We start from the raw sequence: 25,053 nt of genomic DNA, 5'->3' as shown, positions 1-25,053 counted from the left end.
CATCTAACACCAAGCAAACCTTATTCTCTAGACGATCGAAATGTCCTTTAAGGTAATGTTTTTGTTTCTGTACTTCCCTCTGTCAAATGTAATCAATGCGATTATTCAGATGATTAAATTCTTACTTCCATCTGATCATTATAAAGAGATCTATCAAGAATTATTAAAACTGTATCTGAATATTTGCCTGCCTATAATAATTACACTATAATCTCTGAATAATCAACCTAGACGTTTTATATTGCTACGATAGAGTTTTATTTATTGCCTAAAATTCTCCGTTTGATAAAATAATTATTTTACAGTAAGATAAATAGATGTTTAAAAACTCATTCGAAAGGAGGACCAACTTTAAAACTGTCTCGAGAATAAATAGATCAGAAATGGGTTCGAACTACTGTGACTCGCCAGTCTTTTACAGCTAATTTTGACATAAAACTTTGACATTGGGAAACATTTTATTCAGGGCATTTACACAGTGCATTGAAATTCTGGATTATGTATTTGATGTTTGGTGTATTAAGAAAAGGTAGAGAGTTGTATGTTATTTAATGCTCTTTGAGATTAAGTGCGATTGATTTTTCAGCTGGACACTCCTTTCACAGAGCCCGCAAGCATACAGCTTATAATTCGTGCTATCGCATTAAACCAGAATCTTTCGTCCATGACAGAGAAATATGGTTTGTCAAATTTAGTGAACCTTTAGCTCACTACCGCAGACATATAAAGAGACTCTGGTTTCTCTTCGGGCAGGCGACTGCGTTTGTCAACTCTACATTCTCATACATTTAATGCTACCATACTAAACCAAGGAGAACCTTTTTTCCACTTGAGCAGACGTTTACTCGTTCGGGACAGGCCACTAGTTTCGTCATCTTTACCTTCTCATACATTCTTTACAGGGAGTGGATACACAGTAAACCTATGAGAATCTGACGTCCACTACCACAGACAGTAAGCGGTATGTAATGAGAGATAGAAACAGTCGGGTCGACAATTAGTAGTAGATTTCTTCAAATCCATGGAGACATAACTCTGGTTTTAATCAATCACAATTGTGACAATGTCGGAAGGCACGCAGACAACAGACGGTCTTGACTTAAAAGTCTCAATTTTTCATCACCTCCGTCATTGATTAGAGATCGAGGTTTTCAAAGCTTTTTATTTTCGAAATGTGTCGTGCGCAGTAATGGTTTATACTGTTAATTGACAGGCGTTTTGTCGGTTTCTTTCCTTTAGGGAGACCTTGAACTCGTTGCCTACTGCGTGTATAGGAGTTCAAGATACTAAGAGGATGTATAATTTCAATACTCTTGACGGTGAGAAACTAACAAAATGGGAAGATGGCACTGTCATACCATTTTATTTCACATTCAAACTGAAATCCTATTCAGTACATATATGGATGCTCTACATGAAAACTGTTTTCTGTTCAATGTCAAGGGCGATCTTAAGAAATTATGCAAAGGTCTTGTTTTCGAAATATTAATAGATCTCTCAGCTTAATGACAGACATGTTATAAACTACTAATTTGTTAATACGTTAATCCCATTAATCTTAATCCCATTGACAACCGTATCCAACATAAGACCCTTAGAAACCGGGGGTATATATTTACCCTCTTTCCAAACTTGAATATCAACATTTGAGTTTGTAACTGTCAACCTACAGCAGTCTACAACAATAATTGAAACTTTTTCCAGACTCAACTCGTAAACTCTTATTCAAAATGGTAAGATATTACTATATTAATAAGATATATTTTCTAGTATAGTTGACAACTTCTTTCGTAGACTACTATCAGGTGATTTTGCCATAAATTGCTACCACTGCAGTAATGTATACCAGTTTTTAACTGAACAGGTTGAAAATTTACCTTTGTGGACAATTGTACCAATTTGCAGCCAATGGTTTTCTGGAAAGATAGTTGAAATTGCTATTAATGTTATAGATTGAACAATTATAGTTCGTCGGAGGATTGAGCACTCCCTATCCACTGCTTAAGACAGCATTCGTTATTTTCATAACAAGGTATGTGCTATTGCATTAATGTTTTCTTACTTCTTTTTCAGCGTGAGTGTATCTCTATCCATGTTGGTCAAGCTGGTGTCCAGATGGGCAATGCCTGTTGGGAATTGTATTGTTTAGAACATGGTATCCAACCTGATGGTCAGATGCCTTCTGATAAAACTATTGGAGGTGGAGATGATTCTTTCAACACCTTTTTCAGCGAAACTGGGGCTGGTAAACATGTTCCAAGAGCTGTATTTGTAGATCTGGAACCAACAGTCGTAGATGAAGTCCGAACTGGTACTTACCGTCAACTTTTCCATCCTGAACAACTCATCACTGGTAAAGAAGATGCTGCTAACAACTATGCCAGAGGTCACTACACTGTAGGTAAAGAACTCATTGATTTAGTCCTCGACAGAACAAGGAAGCTGGCTGATCAATGTACTGGTCTTCAAGGATTTCTCATTTTCCACAGCTTTGGTGGAGGAACCGGATCTGGTTTCTCTTCCTTGTTGATGGAAAGATTGAGCGTCGATTACGGCAAGAAATCCAAGTTGGAGTTTGCTGTTTATCCTGCTCCTCAAATATCAACTGCTGTGGTAGAACCCTACAACTCTATCCTTACAACACATACCACATTGGAACATTCCGATTGTGCCTTCATGGTGGATAATGAAGCTATCTATGATATCTGCAGAAGAAATCTGGACATTGAAAGACCAACTTACACCAACTTGAACAGATTGATTGGTCAAATCGTCAGTTCCATCACCGCCTCACTCCGCTTTGATGGTGCCTTGAATGTTGATCTTACTGAGTTCCAAACCAACTTGGTTCCTTATCCACGTATTCATTTCCCTTTGGCTACTTATGCCCCAGTCATTTCAGCTGAGAAAGCCTACCATGAACAACTCTCAGTTGCTGAAATCACCAATGCTTGTTTCGAACCAGCCAACCAGATGGTCAAATGTGATCCCCGTCATGGCAAATACATGGCTTGCTGTATGTTGTACCGGGGTGATGTTGTTCCCAAGGACGTCAATGCTGCTATTGCTACCATTAAGACTAAGAGAACCATCCAATTTGTCGACTGGTGTCCTACTGGCTTCAAGGTCGGTATCAACTACCAACCACCTACTGTCGTACCAGGAGGCGATTTAGCCAAGGTTCAGAGAGCCGTTTGTATGTTGAGTAACACGACTGCTATTGCTGAAGCCTGGGCTCGTCTTGATCATAAATTTGATCTGATGTACGCCAAGAGAGCTTTCGTCCATTGGTATGTCGGTGAAGGTATGGAAGAAGGTGAGTTCTCTGAAGCTAGAGAAGATTTAGCTGCTCTAGAGAAAGATTATGAAGAAGTTGGAGTTGATTCTGTTGAAGGTGAAGGAGAAGAAGGAGAGGGAGAAGAATATTAAGTGAATCGTGAATGATATATATCTATTTTACAATATAATTAAATAAAATTGTTATTATTATTATTTGATTTTTTTTTTTCATTTTGCGATTGGTTAAACTGGGGGAGGGTAACTTTATTTCATTACATATCATCGTCACTCCATAGTTGGGAGCCGCGATGGCTCACCGACTTAACCGCTTGCTCTCTATCCTGGATGTCCAGTGTTAAAGATCCCTCAAAGTTGGAAATCGAAATTCAAATCAAAATTTCCTTCATTGCACCCTGCATGGCGTTGCCCGTCTTCATAAGCTCACGTGGTGCAGTAAAGTAGGATGTAAAACTAAATTCATTTTATTTCTTTTAATTAATTTAATTCTACAGTTATCCGGATCATCCCCACAAATCCGGATGCCAATAACCAATATATTCTAAAGATCTAGGTGCAATAAAATGATTCATATAATGATTTTTATATGATATTGGATGTAAAGTCGGGATAAAGATAGAACATACTGAGTCACCTAGCAGTCTACCTGGTAATCAATGTAATTAATTGTCTAGTATTAATTGGTTTGTATGAGTCACCCCAGGTCACATAGAATGTCATGAGTAATAGTAACTTATGCACCAGCATGTCTTTATAGTGTTTTAACTTTAATGGTCGGGTTAATAGGGTCATATTAGGACATTGTGACATCAATAAAACTCTCTTAGAAAGAGGGTTAAAGCTGGTACTAATCATTAGATTCGTTTCTTGGAAGTTGTCTCTGCAACTACAGGCCATGGCATAAAAATATTTCATAGCTCAAGTGGAATGACGCTTACTGCACGGCAGACATGGACAATATATTTCATTGCAGTGAGGTCCTTTGGATTGTGTTACACATTGTTGATGTCCTTAAAAGCACCTCCCTCGTTCGAGAAGTTGTAAGAATTGACTGTTCCACCATCAACGCGCACCTGTTCGGGCATCCACTAGTTTTTTTTATATATTTAGGATCAAACTATCTTTAGTTTGTGATGTTAGGGTGAAACTAAAGTGTTTTAATGTATCTATGCTAATTTGAATCATAAATCAAGAGAGTCATTAGAGTATACTAGGTCAATGAGGTACATCACGACGTGTCATGACCTCGTGAACGAGAACAAAATACGGGTTAAAAGGTGCATTGCATATCTTTTGATGTCTGTTTTACCTGTACAAGAATCACTCGCCTGGTTATGACAGGAACATGGTCATCGCGAATTTCAATCTCTTTCGATGAGCGCTGGTTTGAACATTTCAAGCAATTTATTTTCATTATCATTATCATTACCCATTATGAAATAATTATGAATCGATAATTTACGAAAAGCAAAATGGTATGCTATGCTCAACTAGCGAAATCTGTCAATAGCTTTATCTGACTTCAAACGTTTTGGTTGTATTCTGACAGCTCCCTACATTGTATATACTTCGTGCATTTGGTCATATGACAGAGATGAAAATGGCATGATTGTTTTTTGCACCACAATGCCACACGTGCAAATCACGTCATACTATAGCGGTTTTTCGGTCTCAATTCTGAACTACGGTTACTCCGACTTTGTTCAAGGGTCTCTGTAATGAAAAAACAATGAATTATGTTAGTTGTATCGCGTGACAAACATCTTCTATATAATAATACAACTAAATAGATTTTTATTAATTATAAACAAACACTGATAATATTCTACTGTTTTAATACTTCAATAGAAATCGAACTTATCGATTATCAACACTGTTAGAGTTATAATAGAATCACTTACACGTCAATCGTTATGCCATGTAAATATTCCATTATTGAACAATACACCTTAATGAAGAGATGACTGTAATGAAATGGAGTTTTACGTCCCAGGTATCGTGCCTTGTTGAGCCACGGCGTTCAGTGTAGACAACTAAAGATACCTTGTTGTTAGTTATTAACGTGTCGCAATGGCGCTCATTGAACAACGGAAAACATGTCAATTCGCTGATGTTGCGGGTATCTCAACGTCACATGGATCTCGATAGCAACTTACCTTTTTAATCCCGACTCTGAGAGTATGTGCTAGTTAAAAGGGCTTTGAAACAAGAATTCGATTTGATTCTAAATTCTCGGTCGCGATCCTTTATTTGTTCTGTCATTTTCAATGCTTTCAGTGAATCTTTTTGTCTTATATTTTGATATGGAGGTCGCGTGCTACCTAGAATAGGGTACAATGTCAGGGTAACAGGATTATATTAACAATGTTAAACAATATTCACAATAGATTTGGTGACAATGTGACAGTCATGTGTTTTACAGTGTTATCTCCCTTTCTATATAGTTAAACCATCACCAAGAGAAGTCCTTCACTGTATCAATCGATACCAAACAATCCAACTAAACTAAGCCAACGACTATCGTTTGACTACCATCCAAAATAGTTGTTAAATCATAACGAGTTTAGGAAAAATGAAGAAGAACGAATTACTCATGCCACATATAATAATTCACCGCCGTCATTACCAAACCAACAGTACCTAAACACCCAATTCATCCAGATCCTACTACCAAGCACCAAGACTACCATCAACTATCAACTCAGTGGCGTTTCTAGAAAACATCAGATTTGGGGGCCGAGCGGGGGCCACAAAATTTTCCAATGGGCCACAGGCAAAAATGATAAAAAAAAAAACATTGAAAGTGGGGGTGGGGGAGGGCAAACCCGGGTCAGTCTCTTTTCTGGGGAGGCGGGGGGCTTGCCTCGTCCCCATAAAAACGCCACTGTATCTAGCCTGTGATAACAACATCTGCTAGAAGCTGGCGTTAACTTGAAATCTTCCAACTACTACCAAGTCTGCGATTTCAGCTTAAACTGAAAGCGAATTTTAACTACCATCCGAAAAACAAGTTTGTCAACGAGACCAGTTTTTAATATATAACTCCTTGCTATATTTACTGTGGTTAGTGCCACATTTGTAAGTTACACATTCGCATTGGCTGTCCACCAGATAATGCTTCGATAAATTACCATTGTTAATAATTCATGTTTGGTCTTTGTGGATTTATTGTGTAATATTCCAAGCAAATCAGAATTTAGTCTTGCAAACATGAAAATTTGACTTATTTGACTGCAAAATTTTGATAATTCGATGATAACAATTTATGCAAAGAGATCATTTAAACTGTTAAATAAATTGGTATTTGATTATGACTTTGAGAAATTGTGGAAAATGGATTTAACACTGCAAAATGTCACATCAACAAGAATAACATAGCTTTATATCTAAATGTTAAAAGCATTTATTGAATGGTGTTACAAAACCATTAAAAGCAGATTATAAATCTATAACTTAAAACCTACAGATCAGAATCGTTTTCATACAGTGCTTGTCTTCTGAGGAAACTATCTTGTTATTTGAATACGTAATCGGCAAAATTTCATTTTCTTAAAAGGGTTTTTGAATTCTTAAACACCTTGGAAATTAATCATTAAAAAAAGTTAGACGTTGTGACAAAGAGACGCCACGGTTTATTGATCTGACTAAACAACATCACTATCGCTTTCTATCTTTTCAGATTTTAAAAATAATACCACTGATAATAGAGGGTACATACAGAGTAAATGTCCTGTGCCTAAATAAGAATCGAAATCGTTGAAAGAAATCAAAGAAACAAACAACACTTTTTTTACAAGGACACTCTCCAAAAACAGACGCACTGTAAGAGCACCAGAGACGCAAGCCCCCGTGTAGGGTCTGAAGGAGTTCGCCCTTCAGAAAAGTAGGCGCCACCGTACATAATGGTAACAAATATTTGATCTACCGAATGATATTCAATCTAAATTTTTCAAGCAAAGCATTTTGTGAATTTAAATAATTTCCTTTTCCCGTGGGGTGGGGTGGGGTGGGGTCGGGGGAGGGTGCTCCATACCCCTACTGGAGCCACCCGCTACTACATCGTACATTAAGTATAATGGTAACAAATATTTGATCTACCGGATGATTACGAGATATTCAATCTAAATATTCCAAGCAAAACATTCTTTGATATTTAAAGACTTTCCTTTACTAGTGGAATCTTTAATCAATTCAACGCTCTGCTGGGATTTTCCCAAATTCAATTTACGCGTCAATTACCATTGAAGATGATAGTTATTCTTACTGGCATGAGAACATCAGCAAATCGCTGGATATTGAACAAGCACAAATAAGACATTTATTTTATTTAGTAATGCTTGGTTTAGCTGTCTAAAAATACAGCTACATATTGAACGATGGAGAAGTATATTGGTATGAGAATGTTCTCGCCGATATTTGGAGCCTGGTTTAAAATGTTAAGCAGTATTTCGATCATTGAAGTATGTAGTATGTATCAGCATGTACTAGCCTGTAATATCATGACATGTTTCTCTATGCATAAATATTGTTCTACATTTGAGTATATTTAAGTATTTGATGACGTCAAAGTGATAAAGCATCATATTTTGCTATTTTTGACGTCATCATACAGTTAGCGGAATTTCAGGAAAGTCTGAAATGGTGCAAATTGATGTTATCAGTGTCCCATATACAGTTATACACGTGATAATTTAGAAAAACCTGTTTCCAATCCCTTTAAGTAATATACCTCAACCACCATTGAGCTCATTATTGACTCCGATATTCACGTTTCATCATTCTATATAGAAAAAATTCCAATGATTTTAACGAGTTGAAGAGAGGAAGAGTAAATACTTGTATTTGGATAACGAAGCATGATAAGTTAAGATACGATGAATCAACTTTCTGACATGCTATAACATTAAAGATTATTGGAAATGATGAAATCGTTTAATAACATTATTCCATTCGGACTGTTCGGTATTATCTTGGATTCCGCGAGACTCGACAATATTCGTTTAAAAATTTAATAAATATAATGATGGGGAAATCTTAATTGGTATCATCACACACAAAATCTCTTATAAGTTTGTATTGAGACGAGTGTCCATGAAAGCACTGGCCTGGGTCACAGAGCAACAGATAGGATAATTAGTCATGAGAAAATTAGATATTAGTATGATTTTAGTTAAAAAGACACACATAGACGCATTCTGACATAAAAATACGATACCAGTCCTGAATTATGTCTGAAATAAATATTTCCTGATATCTTACTTAGAAATCGAATTCGTGATCAGCTAGCAAGCAGATTGTTCGGCACAATGGAAGTTTTCTGTGGCCAGAATGTCACTTATAATGCACGTAGTAATGATCCAATATAACACGTGAAATCTGTGTTCATCCACGAGCTGGTAATAACCCGATAATTTATTTCAACACTGTTTGTCATTTTGTACATCGCATATTTTTCTGACACCTCGGGGTCTCCTTTTTAAATCTTGAAACACGACAAATATTAGTAAACTACATGTATAAGAAAATAAGAATAGGCTAAAAGAGATACATACACGTAATCTTTGTTATAAATATACCGAGTACTAACCAACCGCAAAACGAAACCCGAAATCAAAAACAAAACATTGGTAGCTGCTAATGAACTTTTCACATGAGGAAGTATATCAATTAAGTGAGTAAGTAATGTTTCTGGTTTTCAGAAGGCTCCATTTGATTACCCAGTATCCGGACAAAATGCCATTGTACACTGCAAGGGGTTGTCCTTTTGATCAGTCTATAGTGGTTTAACAATAGTATTATTTCAATGCTTCTGGAAGGTATTTACAGTAATACTTTATTCAGTAAGTTTCGAAGGATTGGGGAATGCAATTTAAAGGTTGTAAGTTCAAGTTTGAACATCACATCAAATCAACAATCTGAGTAAGATCGTCAATAAAATTACTAATCATTGTATCCAACAGGGCAATAAAATAAAATAAAAAATTCTTTTTAATTAACCCCCGTTAAACTTATTACATAAATCCTTCCACTCATCGCTTTTCATTCGACTTTGTTAAATTGATAACATCGATCGCAGTGACCTGGCAGAGACGTTTCATGATTTAAATTATGTTTTATTCTCGCCAGCTCTATTGAATATTACTGTATGCAATCCCCCAACGTCCAATCTACTCGAATGTTAGAAATGTTCAGGCTATGAAATACCGTTATTGACAACCATCAGTGAGTTATAGCATTAATGAATAATTTTATTTTTTTATATTTCTTCAACGATATCGATATTTCATTTTACTTGTCTTACAGTCCGATACTTTGATACCTTGTCTCTGATAGCTCATTTGGACATTTTCCATTTGTAGCTACTTGGCTTCTAGTTCGATACTCCTAATAAACGTATTGTTCAAACCTTGTTTCTCAAACAAACACATAGAGTTGCAACGCCTGTGCCTCTTTGCTTAGTTTTGTAAGAAGGGACTGTGATGTGTTTTTTTTTTACACTATTGACGATATTGCAAGACAGGCTATAGAGGTCAATCGCCATTTCCCATTAAACCAATTCCTAAATTCAATCATCATTATTCCTCAACAAGTCTTTATGGCGCCCAGAATAATAGTTTAGGTAAACATAGTTGATGATGTTAGAGAAAGAGATGTTGAATCAATCCAATCACATTTAAAATTGGTATGACAATTAATTGTGTGATCAAAGTCCAGACGTTGTTTGATTTGTGTATTCTAAGTTGCAGACTATCATTTGGTGTGATGTACAGAGTTTGATTAGTAAAGATACAGAAAAAGTCAGAGGTTAATAATGAAATTGATACTCTGTGGCTGTTTATGGGGCTCCGTAGCACAGTCTCTTGAGCAATGTTTATTTACATAACGCCATTTTCTTGAACAAATGGTTGTCGTGGTTTCTGATCTCGGACGCCGTGTAAAAGTCTGATGAGCTTGAATAACCTTCAATCATAATTCCAGTCGACCCAGCTGTAAATGTGCACGGATAATCCGGGAAAGATCATAGCAAGAGATTTGGCCAAGGATCAGTTGTTTGAAAAGATCAGGAATTCAGGACAAAGTGTTTTGACGCTGCTCCTTTTCATCGGGTCAAATGTGGATAACACTGGAAAGTAACTAAGGAAACAAGAAAGAAACCAACGACTATAGGCCTAATTAACAACAATAACAACGTAGGTTCACAAAGGACCTTTTCAAACAACCGGTCCTTGGCCAAATCTCTTGCTATGATTAGGCTTGATGTTATAACTATTATTATGTTATGCTTTGATTTTGAAATACTTACTCACTAATGGTTGATATACTTCATGATGTAAAAAGTTCATTAGTTGCTACCAATATTTCGTCAAATGTTGTTTTGGATTTCGGGTTTCGTTTTGCGGATCGGATCGTTAGTACTTGGTTTCTTTTTGCTTTTTGCGATAGTAAGTGTCGATGTCTGAATAGGTGCAAATCGAAGCTGACGGTATCCCGGATACGATCCTTTTAATTATCAGGAATCAGCGTCAAAACACTTTATCCTGAATTCACCAACCTTTCTTCGTTATTGTTGTTGTGAACTTTCACATCACAACGTGTGCCAAACTTCAGCTCTTTACTTGTCACAATTTTCTACTTATTATCGTCTGGTCCTAAACCCAATGTCACAGATATAGTTTGCTTCAAGCGTGACGAAAACGCCATACTAAGATCGTCATTTTTAACGTGATGCAAACGCCATATTAAGTGTCCAAAGGAACCATTTTTCTACTTTTCTAAGATGTGAAGTATGTTACTTACTTCGAGGTCACATAATTTCCTTTCTGAAAACATTTCGCAATAAGCTCGATGTGCTTAGGTCAGTGTGATAATTAAAAGGATCGTATCCGGGAAACCGACAGCTTCGATTTGCACCTATTCAGACATCGACACTTACTATCGCAAAAAGCAAAAAGAAACCAACTACTAACCATCCGATCCGCAAAACGAAACCCGAAATCCAAAGCAACATTTTGGCGAAACATGGGTAGCAACTAATGAACTTTTTACATCATGAAGTATATCAACCATTAGTGAGTAAGTATTTCATAATCAAGGCATAACATAATAATACTTATAACATCAAGCCTATTCTATAATTGAGACCAATAATGCCCACTTCTTCACTCCATCACTAAGACAGTCAAATAACGTGGTACAATGTCTTTCAATGATATACTACCTTTTTTGGTTTTTATTGTTCGTAAACGAAAATATACTCCATCAAAATGTGACGTGATTATTTTTTAAACGATCTTTAATTCTAGGTCCATTTCGTTCTGACTAAATCTAAAAGTCAATTGTACAACATGGTGTCACTAATCATCACAAAAAGCCACATTCTATAGCAACCCCTTTCTACATTTCACAACTTACTAAGAAAACATGTGTGTGTGTGCTGGAGGGTGGGGGCTGTCAATGCTGAATCAAAATGCGACAACTCTGTGAGAATCAGATCCCTGAAAACCAATTTACCCCCTAAAAACCTTTGCACATGAAAGTGATCGATAGATACCTCAACAGATTAGTTCGAATAATGACACTTTCCGGATTCCATCAATTCCTTTCCTTCTGTCTTGACGGAAACAGAAATTGGAAGAAACTTGCAGTAAAGGAAGCAGCGTCTTGACTTAATTCCACGTGGGACTGAAGGCTGTGTGAAAACTGTCTAAAAGATTATAATGGAGCGAGTGTAATATGTAAATGGTGGTTGTCAGACAATGATACACTACTAGACTGCCACTATTTCATCATTCTGCCAATAACCAGATCATTATCATGTATTCTCGATACATCATTTTGTTGTTTATACAGACGTCTGCCACCATGTTGATTTTTAAATTCAAACTCAATCCATAAATTAAGGATTTCACATTTATAAAACAATGGTATACAGAATAAAATTGTTCACAGACCAACGTGCCATGAATAGAACTGAAATGAAGTTTTACGCGCATTGGTGTTACTGTTCTTCTGAAGACGAGCAGTGACAAAGAAAACCAAGTTACTCACCCCACAACACCGAGGACCGAATTTCACCGCCAAGTCATCCGATCCGACCAGATCTTATGAATTCTTAACTACCATACCAACAGTACCAAATGACCTGATTGATCCAGATACAATGGCCAACTACCACAACTACCAACAACTAGCTAGTCTGTGATATCTGTTTACGCTAGAAGCAGACGCTAACATACCAACTAACCAACTAACCAACTCCGAAATGAGCAATGGGAGAAATATAACCATCGCATCGATACACAAAGAGCAATGTGTTTGTTTTAAGAATGATAAGTGGTCGTAGGTGGTCCTACAAAATCAAAGGTTGATCTGGAGATGTCTTTAATCTATACTTATTATACTTAAAACGCATGTTATATTGCCCTAGTTTGGGTGCAATTAAAAGCTACAGGTATATTGTAAACAGGTTTGGACATGTATATGAAAAAACAAAAACAGGAAAATTCGCCAGATTCCGTAGAATGCTATAGAACGAATTGAAAGGGAACTAAAATTATCCACTATGGAAAGCTAACAAGATGATATAGATTATTCTATTAATTTTATGGTATTGTATTTTAAGAATCACATCCCATTTCGGAAATGAACCAAGGACCCTCGGGTTAGCTATCAAAATCATAGAGCGATATTAACAATTAGTTCAATAAAATGTCGTCAAATTCGAATTTCGAATCTCTTCAATATTAAACGCATACACCATCAAAACCGTACCCCCTATTGATTCTACAAGCAAAATATAAATTTGACGAGTGGCAATAATTCCAAATTCGTAATACACATCGCCAAATCTTTACATTGTGACCAAGGTCAGTCCTTTTATGTGGCTATGTATATAGATATCAACACTTATTTCGATATTTATCACACCTTACCTTATTGACTTAATACACATGTACTTTTATGTCATTCGAAGCATTTAAATTGCTCAGTTATACCAGCAATCACGTCAACAGTGACGTCATCACATCACCTATTAATGCTATATAAATCAATTTCAACTATCAAACTATCAACTACTACAACTACCAATAACATCCTAGTTTGTGATATCAGCATCTGTTAGAAGCGAACGTCAACTTGCCGACATACCAACAGTACAAGCATAATTTGTGATCATGTTAAATCAAGCAGATATAACGATGAACTTCAACTTATTGGATATATACAAACGCAGTATGGAGACGAAAACGGATGGCGAGTTCCTAAACGAGGTTTTTAATATTTCTAATTCCAGTAATGGACAGCGGCGAAACGCTTGTGGAAATATATTCGAATGTGCAAACCGTGTTAAAACAGAACAAAGTAAATCCGAATATTCGATACATTCTATCAAAAGGAGAAACACAATTTCTTGCTGGCAAAGTGCACCAAGAAGTTGAGCAACGAATATCCCTTTTGAGAAAAATTAAGGATAAGTATGTTGCCAGAGATGTTTGTCCTGTACCCATTTACTCTTTTGTTGAAAATGAGTTAGTAACCGGGAATCTTGTTAATTGGAGGTCACAGAAGAACAACATCACAGCAACTGACCATCCTCCCAAGACTATTAGCGGGGAAAATTATCACAAAAGAGCAGCTGACAAATTATAAAAGACTTGAAGCGGAGAAAAGATCACACAAGAGCAGCTGACAAATTATAAAAGACTTGAAGCGGAGAAAAGATCACACAAGAGCAGCTGACAAATTATAAAAGACTTGAAGCGGAGAACAAGACCACACAAGAACAATGAAATTCCGAATATGGAAATTCAAGATATAAAAAAAGAAATGATATTGTTCAAGTGCTAAGAATCGCAAGAAATTCGGAATTCATTTCCATTTTTTAACAGTGAGAATGTTTTGTTATTATTTATAGTTTTAAATATATATTATGTAAATATTTTATATTGACTTCTATCTGTAAATTTTTCTGTTGTTTTTTCAAACAGTCTTGCGCCATTTTAATCCCCCATTCTAGGGGGCTGGTGATTCAGTGAGTTGGACGATTACTAGCTAACCCGAAGGTCTACTGTTCAATCGCAATATTGGATTTTTTAGCCCATTTGCCACATATTCAAATATTAATAGAGCGGTATCAGGTATACACAGAGGGAGGGGGAGCACATTGGTAGCCCTAGGACCCTCTTGGAAAGACCTCTCAGTTTGCACCCAGCATGGCCTTGCCCGTCTTCATTAGTCCAATGGTGCAGAAAGTAGGACGTAAAACTCCATTCATTTCATTTTATCTTGAAAGGGATGGCTAATTTGGAATGGTTGCTCATGTTTCGGTGAAAGTAGACCTCCACCTGACCGCATTAACTTGTCCTACCGTTAAGTGTTCATTTATCAGTGTTGTTGCTTTCTGAAGATTTTTAAGCATAACTAGTTTTAAGTTGGGAAGGTTCTAATAACAGTTTTGTATGACAGGATTCACTCTGACGGTGAACACTAAGGCAATCCCTGGTTAATTTAACACAATTCCTGGTTTGACGTCCATTCTCTAAAGGATGAAAACTAGGATGAAAACTTCAACAATTTCTTCATAAAAACGCTTTGGAAATACAATCCAACTCATCCAAAAACCAACATGCAACACTTTTTAATGAAAATGATGAGGTAAACAATTAAGAAGGTAGAAAATGTTTCGAATTTGATTTCTTTCCCAACCATGACAGACGGACACATTAATTAATTTACTAATCATGCATCAATTCATTTTAAAAATGTAATAATTACACCCACATCCAAAGTGCTACAGCCGCCATTTCTCCAAGACATACCAATAAATCTAGCTTGTACAATTTTTTTTGTTTTTTTTTGCTACTTTAACGATGATCTTGTACTAAGTGTGTTAATGATACATGTAGATACTTCGTGGATGATAGTAAAGGCTTGGTGAATAAAATTGATCATGATTGAATCGAGTTCCACTTTAAACATTACAATAAAATCCATGGAATAATAGCGTCTTTAAAATGGTCAATTTAAGAGAAAGTTTCTAACAAGCGCTATTAAGTTAATTGAGATAATTTCCTATTGACGATACAACTAGCCTGAATATTCTTCAGCTATTTTTTTCTCGCTATTTATTGAATTGTAAAGAAACTAACGAAGCTAAAATAAGCCTCTGAGAATTCTATCAACAATATTTCCAAGTGGAAAGAAAATTAATGTTATTATGTAAGCTTCACTGACAGTTGTTTAATGCTGGATTTGTTTGCTCGAATCGCTTGATTAAGTCGACAATTTTTGTGAAGAAAAACCAAGTTTATTTTGCAGTCAGAATTATCCTAAACGACCAATCAGTTTGATTCGAATCATTGGAATGGAGTCAAGAATTACAGATTATGTTTAGCGGAGAAATAAAGCTTTAATGCAAATGGAAAAGGCAAATAAATGACCAGTGAATATCGGCAATGCGAATATACATAGCAAAGGTGCTGCCCTCATATCGTAGCGATTTTCATCAGTGTATGCTTGCGAATAATGAAATTGGTCATGTGTTCCAAATGCAACTCACAGCTCAGTTGTATGAAAGTTGCGTTCGAAACTTATGATCGCTATTTATATTCACAACGCTACGGTTTGAGCGCCCCTAAGCAGAATTATTTTGATTGGGGTCACACAGTGTAAAAGAGCATTCTAATATTTCAGAAAAACTGCCAACATCCTTTTACGTTATCAACTAACATCAATATAAGGGTTTAATAAGTACATGTATTTTATAACTTAATTTGTCTTGGATTGCGTTAAATTTCTTCGTCATATTATATATATATATATATTTTCCAGGGTGTCACACGTAATTTCAAACTGTGAAAAGAGTTTCCAACATTCTGAAACACAATAGATCTATATCTCAGAACAACATCATTGAATTCACATTGTTCAAATCGTAATACATTTGCCTCCTAATTATCTGCACTTGTTCGGACAGCAACACCATTTTATTTCCAACAATTGAGGGAACGTTCAAGTGCACAGTCAGTGGCAAACGGGCCTTCGTTTATTGCCCAATCTGAAAAACATATGCCTTTCTTAGATGACAATCCTCTGACCTGCATTACTGCTATGGGACAACCAGGCTGAAAAATCTGAGGGTATTTTCTGGAGATGTAACCATTGAGCCACAGCACCTCCATTAAAACACAAGAGATACTGTACAAGACTATATATGAAATGTATATTTATAATAAATTTATTAGTTAACAACCACTGACAGTAATAATGTCCGATATTTACAATATATTTACAAAATAACAATAATAATTATAAAATATATAAATACTGCATAGACTCCATACGAAAATAACCAAGAACTTTCATATCATGAAAAAATCCATATAGAGATTATTGAATAAGAAATTTTGAAACCTTTAGATGAGTATAGAGGACATATTTATATTCTGTTCTCACCATAAAAGCAATTTTTAGGATTGGAAATCTGAGTACTGCAATTTGTAGGTATCCCTGATATACATACAGAGGCTTGAAAATTCTTTTTTAAAGCCCTTATCATAAACTGGATTATCTCTTGCAGATTCTTTCATTCACTTTCACCCCCAAATTCATAATTCTGATTATTTTTACCCAAAAAAGGATTTCAAATTCACCAGACAGAAAGTTCATGTTTTACATGGAGAGTCTGTTCTTGCATAATTCTTGTTAACACACTAATTCAATTTATCAGTTTATCCCAACATTCTCCCAACTGATAATTTTTATCAGAATTTTGAATTTTAATACCACTGTGAAAAATAGTTTAAATTTCAATTTCAATTTAAAAAAAACTGTGGAACTATGATTACAAGAAAGTAAATGGCATCAATTAGTTAAAAAAAACTATTGAAATGTTCTACTTCTAAGTGTTTATGGAATAATTAAGTGGTAATTAATAAATTATGCATAATTTTAAGTTTTAAACAACGTGCCAATCAAATGAAAACCTTGCTAACAGTTTCACATACAACATTTCACAGTTAGCATTCTGTAAGATAAATTTAAAAACGTCTTCTCTCAATTTCCAATAGAAAATGAGCGTTGACATTTTGTTAGTAATTTTTAATCTAAAAATAACCAAAAATGGATCAACTAGAACCTAACACTGTTCCTAGGATATCCTAGGGTCTTAACTTCTAACACTGTTTCTAGGATATCCCAGGGTCTTAACTTCTAACACTGTTTCTAAGATATCCTAGGGTCTTAACTTCTAACACTGTTTCTAGGATATCCTAGGGTCTTAACTTCTAACACTGTTTCTAGGATATCCTAGGGTCTTAACTTCTAACACTGTTTCAAGGATATCCTAGGGTCTTAACTTCTAACAGTGTTCCTAGGATATCCTAGGGTCTTAACTTCTAATAATGTTTCTAGGATATCCAAGGGTCTTTTTAACACTGTTTCTAATGCTGTATCTTGGATATCCTAGCAGTAAGATTGTTTTGAGAATACATGGCCATGATTTTGAAACTAGTTAGTTTTCCTGATATAAAACACCCTCTATGGTTGTACCATAAATAAATACAATTTAGCAGCAGGTCCACTACTGTATAGATAATTTCTCAAACTGCAAAATTCACCAGTATCTGAAAAATTTAAAAAATATTTGCATTAGTCCTATTGGCTGTGCCAGTGAGAGCAATGACGGAGCCATAACTAGGTGAGAAATTCGAGCGATCTCAGATATTTGGCCCCCGATCGGACGCTTGTCCTATGGCACCTCCACAGAATTGTAGCATTTTTAATTTGGCCTCGACAGTTGTCTCCCTACTTAATCAGTCTGCCTCCTTTTTGTACCTACTGCATCAGGGGGCCGCCACTGATCAGTAATGGATATCGTGCACTATAACATAATCTGTTATTATGTTATTTTAAATAAAAAATGAACTCAAAAGCCTTGCTAAAATTCTCTTCAAAGATAGAATAATCTCTAATACAAAGGACAGTGCCTTCTTATCTTGCCAGGCATAAGCTCTCTCTTCCTTCTTTTACAACCTAACTACATTAAGTGAGTAATTTGAAAGTTAACAGAGCCTTATTTCTAGTCTGACTACCTCATATTAACCTAAAACAATTGTCTCTAGTGAAATTATATTTCATATAAAAGCAGGAATTGAACAATAAATTGAGGCCAATATGTTTATTTTACAGCCTTTCTGACATCCAGTAATTTAATTTGTCAGAATGAATTGATGTTTTAGAATTTGACAAAGCCCTGTACACATCTAAACTTACATAAATAATAAAGTTAATACGACAAGCAGAATCCTTGTGGAGTAATAGAAAACTAGATAAAAACAGTTAGGATGAGTTGGTCTCATCTGGTTCAATTTCTCTGGAATAATTTCCCTGTTAAATTGCAGCATTCAGACATTATTATTTAGAATTAAAGAATTAAAGTCTTTCCAGTCCTTCCAGTGAGAATTATTGATGTTATATGTTATAATGGAGCTTTATTACTGTTATTAATATAACATTATGATATATTCTCCTTTGATGTTGTCATTTTTAAATTGATGAGAGATGCCTAAGTGTAGTTTAGCTAATATAGCTCAATACTAATGTCTTAATTTCACACTACTTTGCAACATAAACAATAGCATACCAAATAATAGACTTCCTGATTTCTATTTTCAGTTTAATGGTTTAAAAGTGAATGAGCAGTTTTATTTACAGGTTTATTTTAATATATTAACATTACAGTGTAAGAAATGAGTTGGATATAAAACTAATGGTGAAATCATTTAGAAAATAACACTGTTTTTAATAAAGTTGTTCCGAAAATTTCACTTATTGTTGAGCAAACATTCATAACTCCTTGGTGCTGTTGGGAAATATTTTTACAGAATAAACTGTTGCTAACCTAAGTTGTTGAAGGATGGTGGACACAGACTAATAATACCAAGATAACAACAATAGCTCTGGCAGACACAAGATGACTCAGGCAAGACACCTCTGGCAGACACAACATGGCTTAGGCAGACACAAGCCAGCTGTCAGACACAAGGCGACTCTGGCAGATACAAGACGACTCGGGTAGACACAAGATGGCTCTGGAAGACGGAAGACAGTTCTAACAGATGAAAGACAGCCTTGGCAGTTGAAAAACAGCTATGTAGAATGTATAGTAAATCACATTATAAATCAAATGGAACACAAATGTGAGGAAGATGTACTTCAAAAAATGTCTGATTATTAAGTAGGCTACTAGTATCAAAATATGATGATACAATAAATATATAGTAATATAAGATGCCTGGATTAGTATATCAAATAAACCCAATTTGATGCCAAAACTATATTACATTCTTGTTGATCATAACATTAAATATACAACTCAATATTATTCTAAGCTAAAATATGGTTTAACAATTGTAAAAGAAAATAATCATAAATTACCCAGTTTTTGTAGAAGGAAAACAAAAGCTACTGGCAGACACGAGTCAGCTCTAGTTTAATGTATAGTAAATCACATTAAAACAGCCAAAATACATCAAATGTACACAAATTTGGCATCTTGTCTGTAATTTACACAAACTTTTGGCAATTTATGAAAATTTTTGATGATAATGACAGAAGTGAAATATATTGGTTTCTCGCATATAAAAATCTTATCAGAATTCAGTGAATAAATTTGTTTTTCGTGTCAGAACAGATCACTGAGTTATAGGTTGAAAACAGTAAGACTTATGAGTAAGACCTCATAACTACATCATTATTCATTACGAAATACTTACTCACTTTTAACTGATATACTTCCTCATGGGAAAGTTCATTAGCTGCTATCACTGATTGGCCGAAATGTTCTTTTGGATTTCGGGTTTATTTTGCAGTTTGGATAGTTAGTAAATTGGTTTAATTATTCTTCAATATTATGTTATGTATAGATTGTCTTTAAGAATTAGGCAAACCGAGTCAAACCTGAATCTTTTTAAAGTGAAAAAGAGGAGTATATGTTACCTAGCCTATAATTCAATGTGCTTCAAATGCAGAACTGGAAGTTTCCTTTCATGTTTTGTGAGTGACTCATATCCCACAAAAAACCCCAAAAAATAATCAAAAATCCCCTGATAACTGTTAATATAAATATAAATGTTAACCAAGGGGTAGGATCATATTTTTGTGACTTGTCATATAAGTTTCCTTGAAAATCTCAAGCTCCATACTAAATCTTGTGACCTCAACAAGCCAAATGAAAACATTATACCAATTATAACAACAATTAATGAATTATCATACTAGTTTGAGTGTGAGATAGCAAAATAGGTGTTAAAAAAATTAGCCTACTTGTCAATTGTGTAAAAGCAAATAATGTTTCATAACAGCTGGAAAGGATCATGAACTTTTTATGTGTCAGGGACATTGACAGCATTGATTTTCACCATTCTCATTTTCAGTCAGATGTCTGTGAGGTTTTGAAATTCCGCTAAAACTAAGTGTTTAATGACATCAATATTACTATGGCCCTTAGATATTATCAGCAGCTTTTACAATGGTGAAGTCATAAAAAGCAAGAATCACAGAAATTGGAATTGAGCAAATTAATGCTATATAATAGTCCACTGTGAAAAGGATTCCTGAATGTGATTATGGTCTATCAGACATTTTGATTCTAAATTATACATATTAAAATGTGAAATTATGCACTAGAAATGTCTGGTATGAAAACTCTGACAGCAGCATACCTGACCTACATCATATACTTTATCAAACCATGAAATTCCTTACATTCAACTATTAATTTATCAGATATGTAAAGATCTTGTGTTAGAAGAAATGCCATTCTCTATCATCACTCTATTTGATATCAAGATAATATACATATAATATATATCTTATTCTGACTCTGTCTAACTTCTAACATTGTTAAAATAACAACTCTGATAATTATTTACACGAAAAATATGGCATCAACATTTTCAAAATTTGTTTTTAATGTTATCCTTTTTATCTTAGAATCTTACCAATTTTTTCATTCAATCAGCATTGGCTAAATTTTCTGTTAAGTGGATCACTTAATTATGAAGAATTTAACAATCATGTAACATTTTGACTGACAGCTGGGGTTAGGTTTTAAGTTAGTTAGATTTTAGATTGACTAAAGTGGGCAGAGGGAGCAAAGCGAAAGTAAAGTTAAAATCTAACTATTACCTTCACTTGACCATTTTATAATACTTAAATTGAGCTTGCCATTAAACTGTTAAAATCATGTAAAAATTCGCGATTGTTCACACATTTAATCAGGTTAGCTTACACAATTCATTTCGGACGTCAAAATATCAATATCACAGATTGCACTACATCTAATCTCACATGGACTAACGTAGTTTGCACCTAACAAATCAACAACACCATTTCCACGTGTAGTTGGCATGGAAAGTTATGAAATTAAGGACATACAAATGTCAATAGTTTATCAAAGACTACCATTGTAAGAACAACTACCAGTATACCAAAATTCTTTTTTCACACATTTTCCCTTTGTCAGTTTTGCAAATCAAGATTGAGGGCTTCTATTGAGAAGGAATCAAACTAAAAATCAAGAAATTTGTGCACACACTTAGGATTCCTGGCAACTAATTTCACTTCATAACATTGTCTATTAAAGGTCCAGATGTCCCTGGGGGTTGATTTTAGTCTTAAATATATGTAAATAGTCTTTAGAAGTACTAGAAATGTACCAAAATCCCATATATCCTTAAAAAATACTTCAAAAACTCAGTATTTCTATATATTATGTCTTTTCTATATATCACAGAGTATCTAAATTAACCACTCGTCATTTTAACATTGAAATGCGGATAATTCTGGACACACATGGATTTGAATGGTCAAATTTCGACGTTGAGTTGTAAACACTATTACTGATTGGCTTAGCTAAAAAACTCCCGTTTCTGAGATGACGTATGATTTGGTCAAAAAATAGCGCATCTGTCCCTCTAAGCATAGAACTTAATGTGTTTTGAAATCAAATGAAATGGAGTTAAACATCCTACTTTTTCTTATGAAGACGAATGAAGCCATGAACTGTGCAATGAGGAAAATGTTAAATCTAGTTGGGTATTTAAACAGTCACTATTGAATTATTCTTATCCTAAAATCCAACACTTATACATTACTGTTTATCTTTCTCTACCGAGTGGAGCTTTCAATCAAAACATTATCAACTTTGTCAGCTGGTTTGATAAACATGACCCCACCCAGTGCTATCAGGTAATATAATTCTTTTATTTATTGTTATTCTAACAAGGTGTAGACTGTCATCAGTAGACTTACTAGTGATTCCAATGATAGCAACACTAGATCTGCTCACTCTGTCTGTTCTCTGTGATACCATGTATTTCAGTATATGATTTCACTGATAGAACTATGAAATATGTTCAAGAAAACTATAAAACTGGGGTTATTTTGTTCTACCACCTTTCGGATATTGACCGACAGTCTATTCTTTTGTCTGATACTTAGACGGAGTGCATGGCTGGACTATCCTTTTCCAACCTATACTTGATGTTAGACAGTAGGTTGCAGTACATTGCAGTGGTCTGCCGTTCTTTTCACAAATGGTGAAATCAAAATCAAAATCATACCAGCAGATCCTGAATTACAATCAGAAGTGTTGATTACAAAGAAAGAACTATATTTTACTTTTACTAGGATAACAACTTAGGTTCACAGTTAAGGATCCTTTCTACCAGCTGGTCCTTGGCCAAACCTCTTGGCATTGATCTTTCCCAGTTCTTCCATACATATTTACAGCTGGGTCGACTGGAATCATGAGAGAAGATGACTTATTCAAGGTCATCAGACTTTCACATGCCGGTCAAGATCAGAACCCCTGGCTGGCATTTGCTCGATGTAACCAATCAAAGCACGTCATGTAAGAACCAACGCTCTTAACGACTCTGTTATAGAATTTTACTTTATTTTGCCAGACAAATCAGACAGATGCTCTTCACAATGAGGAGGTAATATTGGTCTCTTAGCTGATTAAATTTCTTATTTAATGAACTAACATTTGGTTGATTTTTCAATTCTTCGTAGCAAAAATTCTCATTATTATAATTAAAATGCTAATAAATTCAACATGTCAGCATTCTACCATATTAGTTTTTGTTCAGTATTTTCCTTATCTTGAAGCAATAGACCTTTTTTTGTTGTATATTATTTTACTTCATAATGTTACATGTATGTATTTCAAATGTAGTACCGGGTATGTTTAATAATTCAGAAGTACTGATAGTATATCCATATATCTTATGTTCTTTATAGACCCTTTCTTCTTTCTTAATACTTACACTTGAGTTCATCAGAAAGAAACTAACTAAAATAGATTTAGAATATTTCTCGCAGGAATAGAATTTACATTTTGAATAACTATGCAGCTGTGGCCTGCACTAGACTAATTTGAAACTATAATCTAGTACAACTAGATGCCAAAAACCTGATATATGTAATCAAATAGCCTGGCTCTGTCAATCTTATATTATTGAATTACAGTTTCTTCATTACTACAGCTTCTTTCTTATCACCTTCACATACTCAGGGGGGTCTCTTTATATACCTAGATTTATCTCCCCTTATTTTCTTGTCATGGATAATTCATCTGCCAATTTGATTGCTTCAATTTAAATTCTCTACAGGTTAATTGAATAAAGAAATGAGTTTTATATTCATCTGTCTTGCAGCTTTCTTGACTTACTAAGTTACTGATATTACCAAAGAATTTAAGTTTTTTCATCCACTTGCTCACTTACTGGACTTGCAATGAAACTTAAATGGACATCTTACGGTTCTATATTTTATTGAGAAATTGAAATAAAGTCAATTTTCGCACAGATACTTTTTTATGCAACAGTATAACAACCAAATTATTAAAAGAATTTTGAAACGGACATTTCTCCATAGACGACATTATCATTCAAGATCATTGGATTTAAACAGTCTTTTTAATTTCAAATTCTTCACAACTTTCGTGCTATATTTTATTCAGTAAAAGATACAATACAAAGATTGAAATACAACTACAGGCATAGATCTTCACAAATCTTGAAAGATCAAATCTTAATAGTGTAAGGGAAGTTACCATCAAATATGTGAATTTAATCTAGACCACAAATAACTACAGAGAACCAATTCATCCACTTGATTACTATAATTCATTTCAAGGGAAATAATTTCCAATGAAAAATCCTGATAGTATATAAAGAATATAGGAATTGGGATTCATGACCACATTGATAATTTTCTTATCTTTATCATAATGAAGGACTTAAGTAACTGAATGAATTCACACATAGATTCAATTAAAGGCATGCAATAGGGGTGCAAAGGCAAATAACCATGCCAACAAATATTTTCTTTGCTTTATGCAGATTTGATGTGACACTAACTTATTGTAAATAAGAAAATATACCAACTTTTTCTATTGCAACTTTACCAAATTGACCAGGACATCAATAATGTTTTTGGGTTCATTCGAATTTTGACCCACCATTTAGACATCGTACTAGCATCTAAACTATCCAAATTCATAGAAAAACTTACCTGTTTAACAGGATCAAGATTTTCCACCAATATTAGAGAACCATCGTGAACTCATACTGCCGAGTTTATCATACAGAGAACTAGTCATATCTGTAGTTTGGGAAGGATCTGGTAGTGTCGCCTCTACAACTGATGATAAACTAGTTGTGTTCCCATCAAAAGACTGAAAAAAAA

The 25,053-nt window shown here is 34.7% G+C and overlaps 1 protein-coding gene across 1 annotated transcript in view; it reads left to right on the top strand.

Annotated features, from left to right (window-relative positions):
* The first annotated feature begins 1,651 nt into the window (after window positions 1-1,651).
* LOTGIDRAFT_249378 (hypothetical protein) overlaps window positions 1,652-25,053 on the top strand; it is a 78,583-nt gene continuing 55,181 nt past the window's right edge. Inside the window, exons 1-2 of the mRNA XM_009062978.1 lie at window positions 1,652-1,733; window positions 2,074-3,429. Of these exons, the coding sequence (XP_009061226.1) occupies window positions 1,731-1,733; window positions 2,074-3,429 (1,359 nt within the window). The 5' untranslated portion in view covers window positions 1,652-1,730. The remainder of the gene's footprint in view (window positions 1,734-2,073; window positions 3,430-25,053) is intronic.

This window comes from Lottia gigantea (assembly GCF_000327385.1).
Source record: "Lottia gigantea unplaced genomic scaffold LOTGIsca_54, whole genome shotgun sequence".
In the NCBI taxonomy this organism is placed as follows: Eukaryota; Metazoa; Mollusca; class Gastropoda; family Lottiidae; genus Lottia; species Lottia gigantea.
Note: the sequence above shows the minus strand (reverse complement) of the source record. Positions and strands in the feature narration are given on the sequence as shown.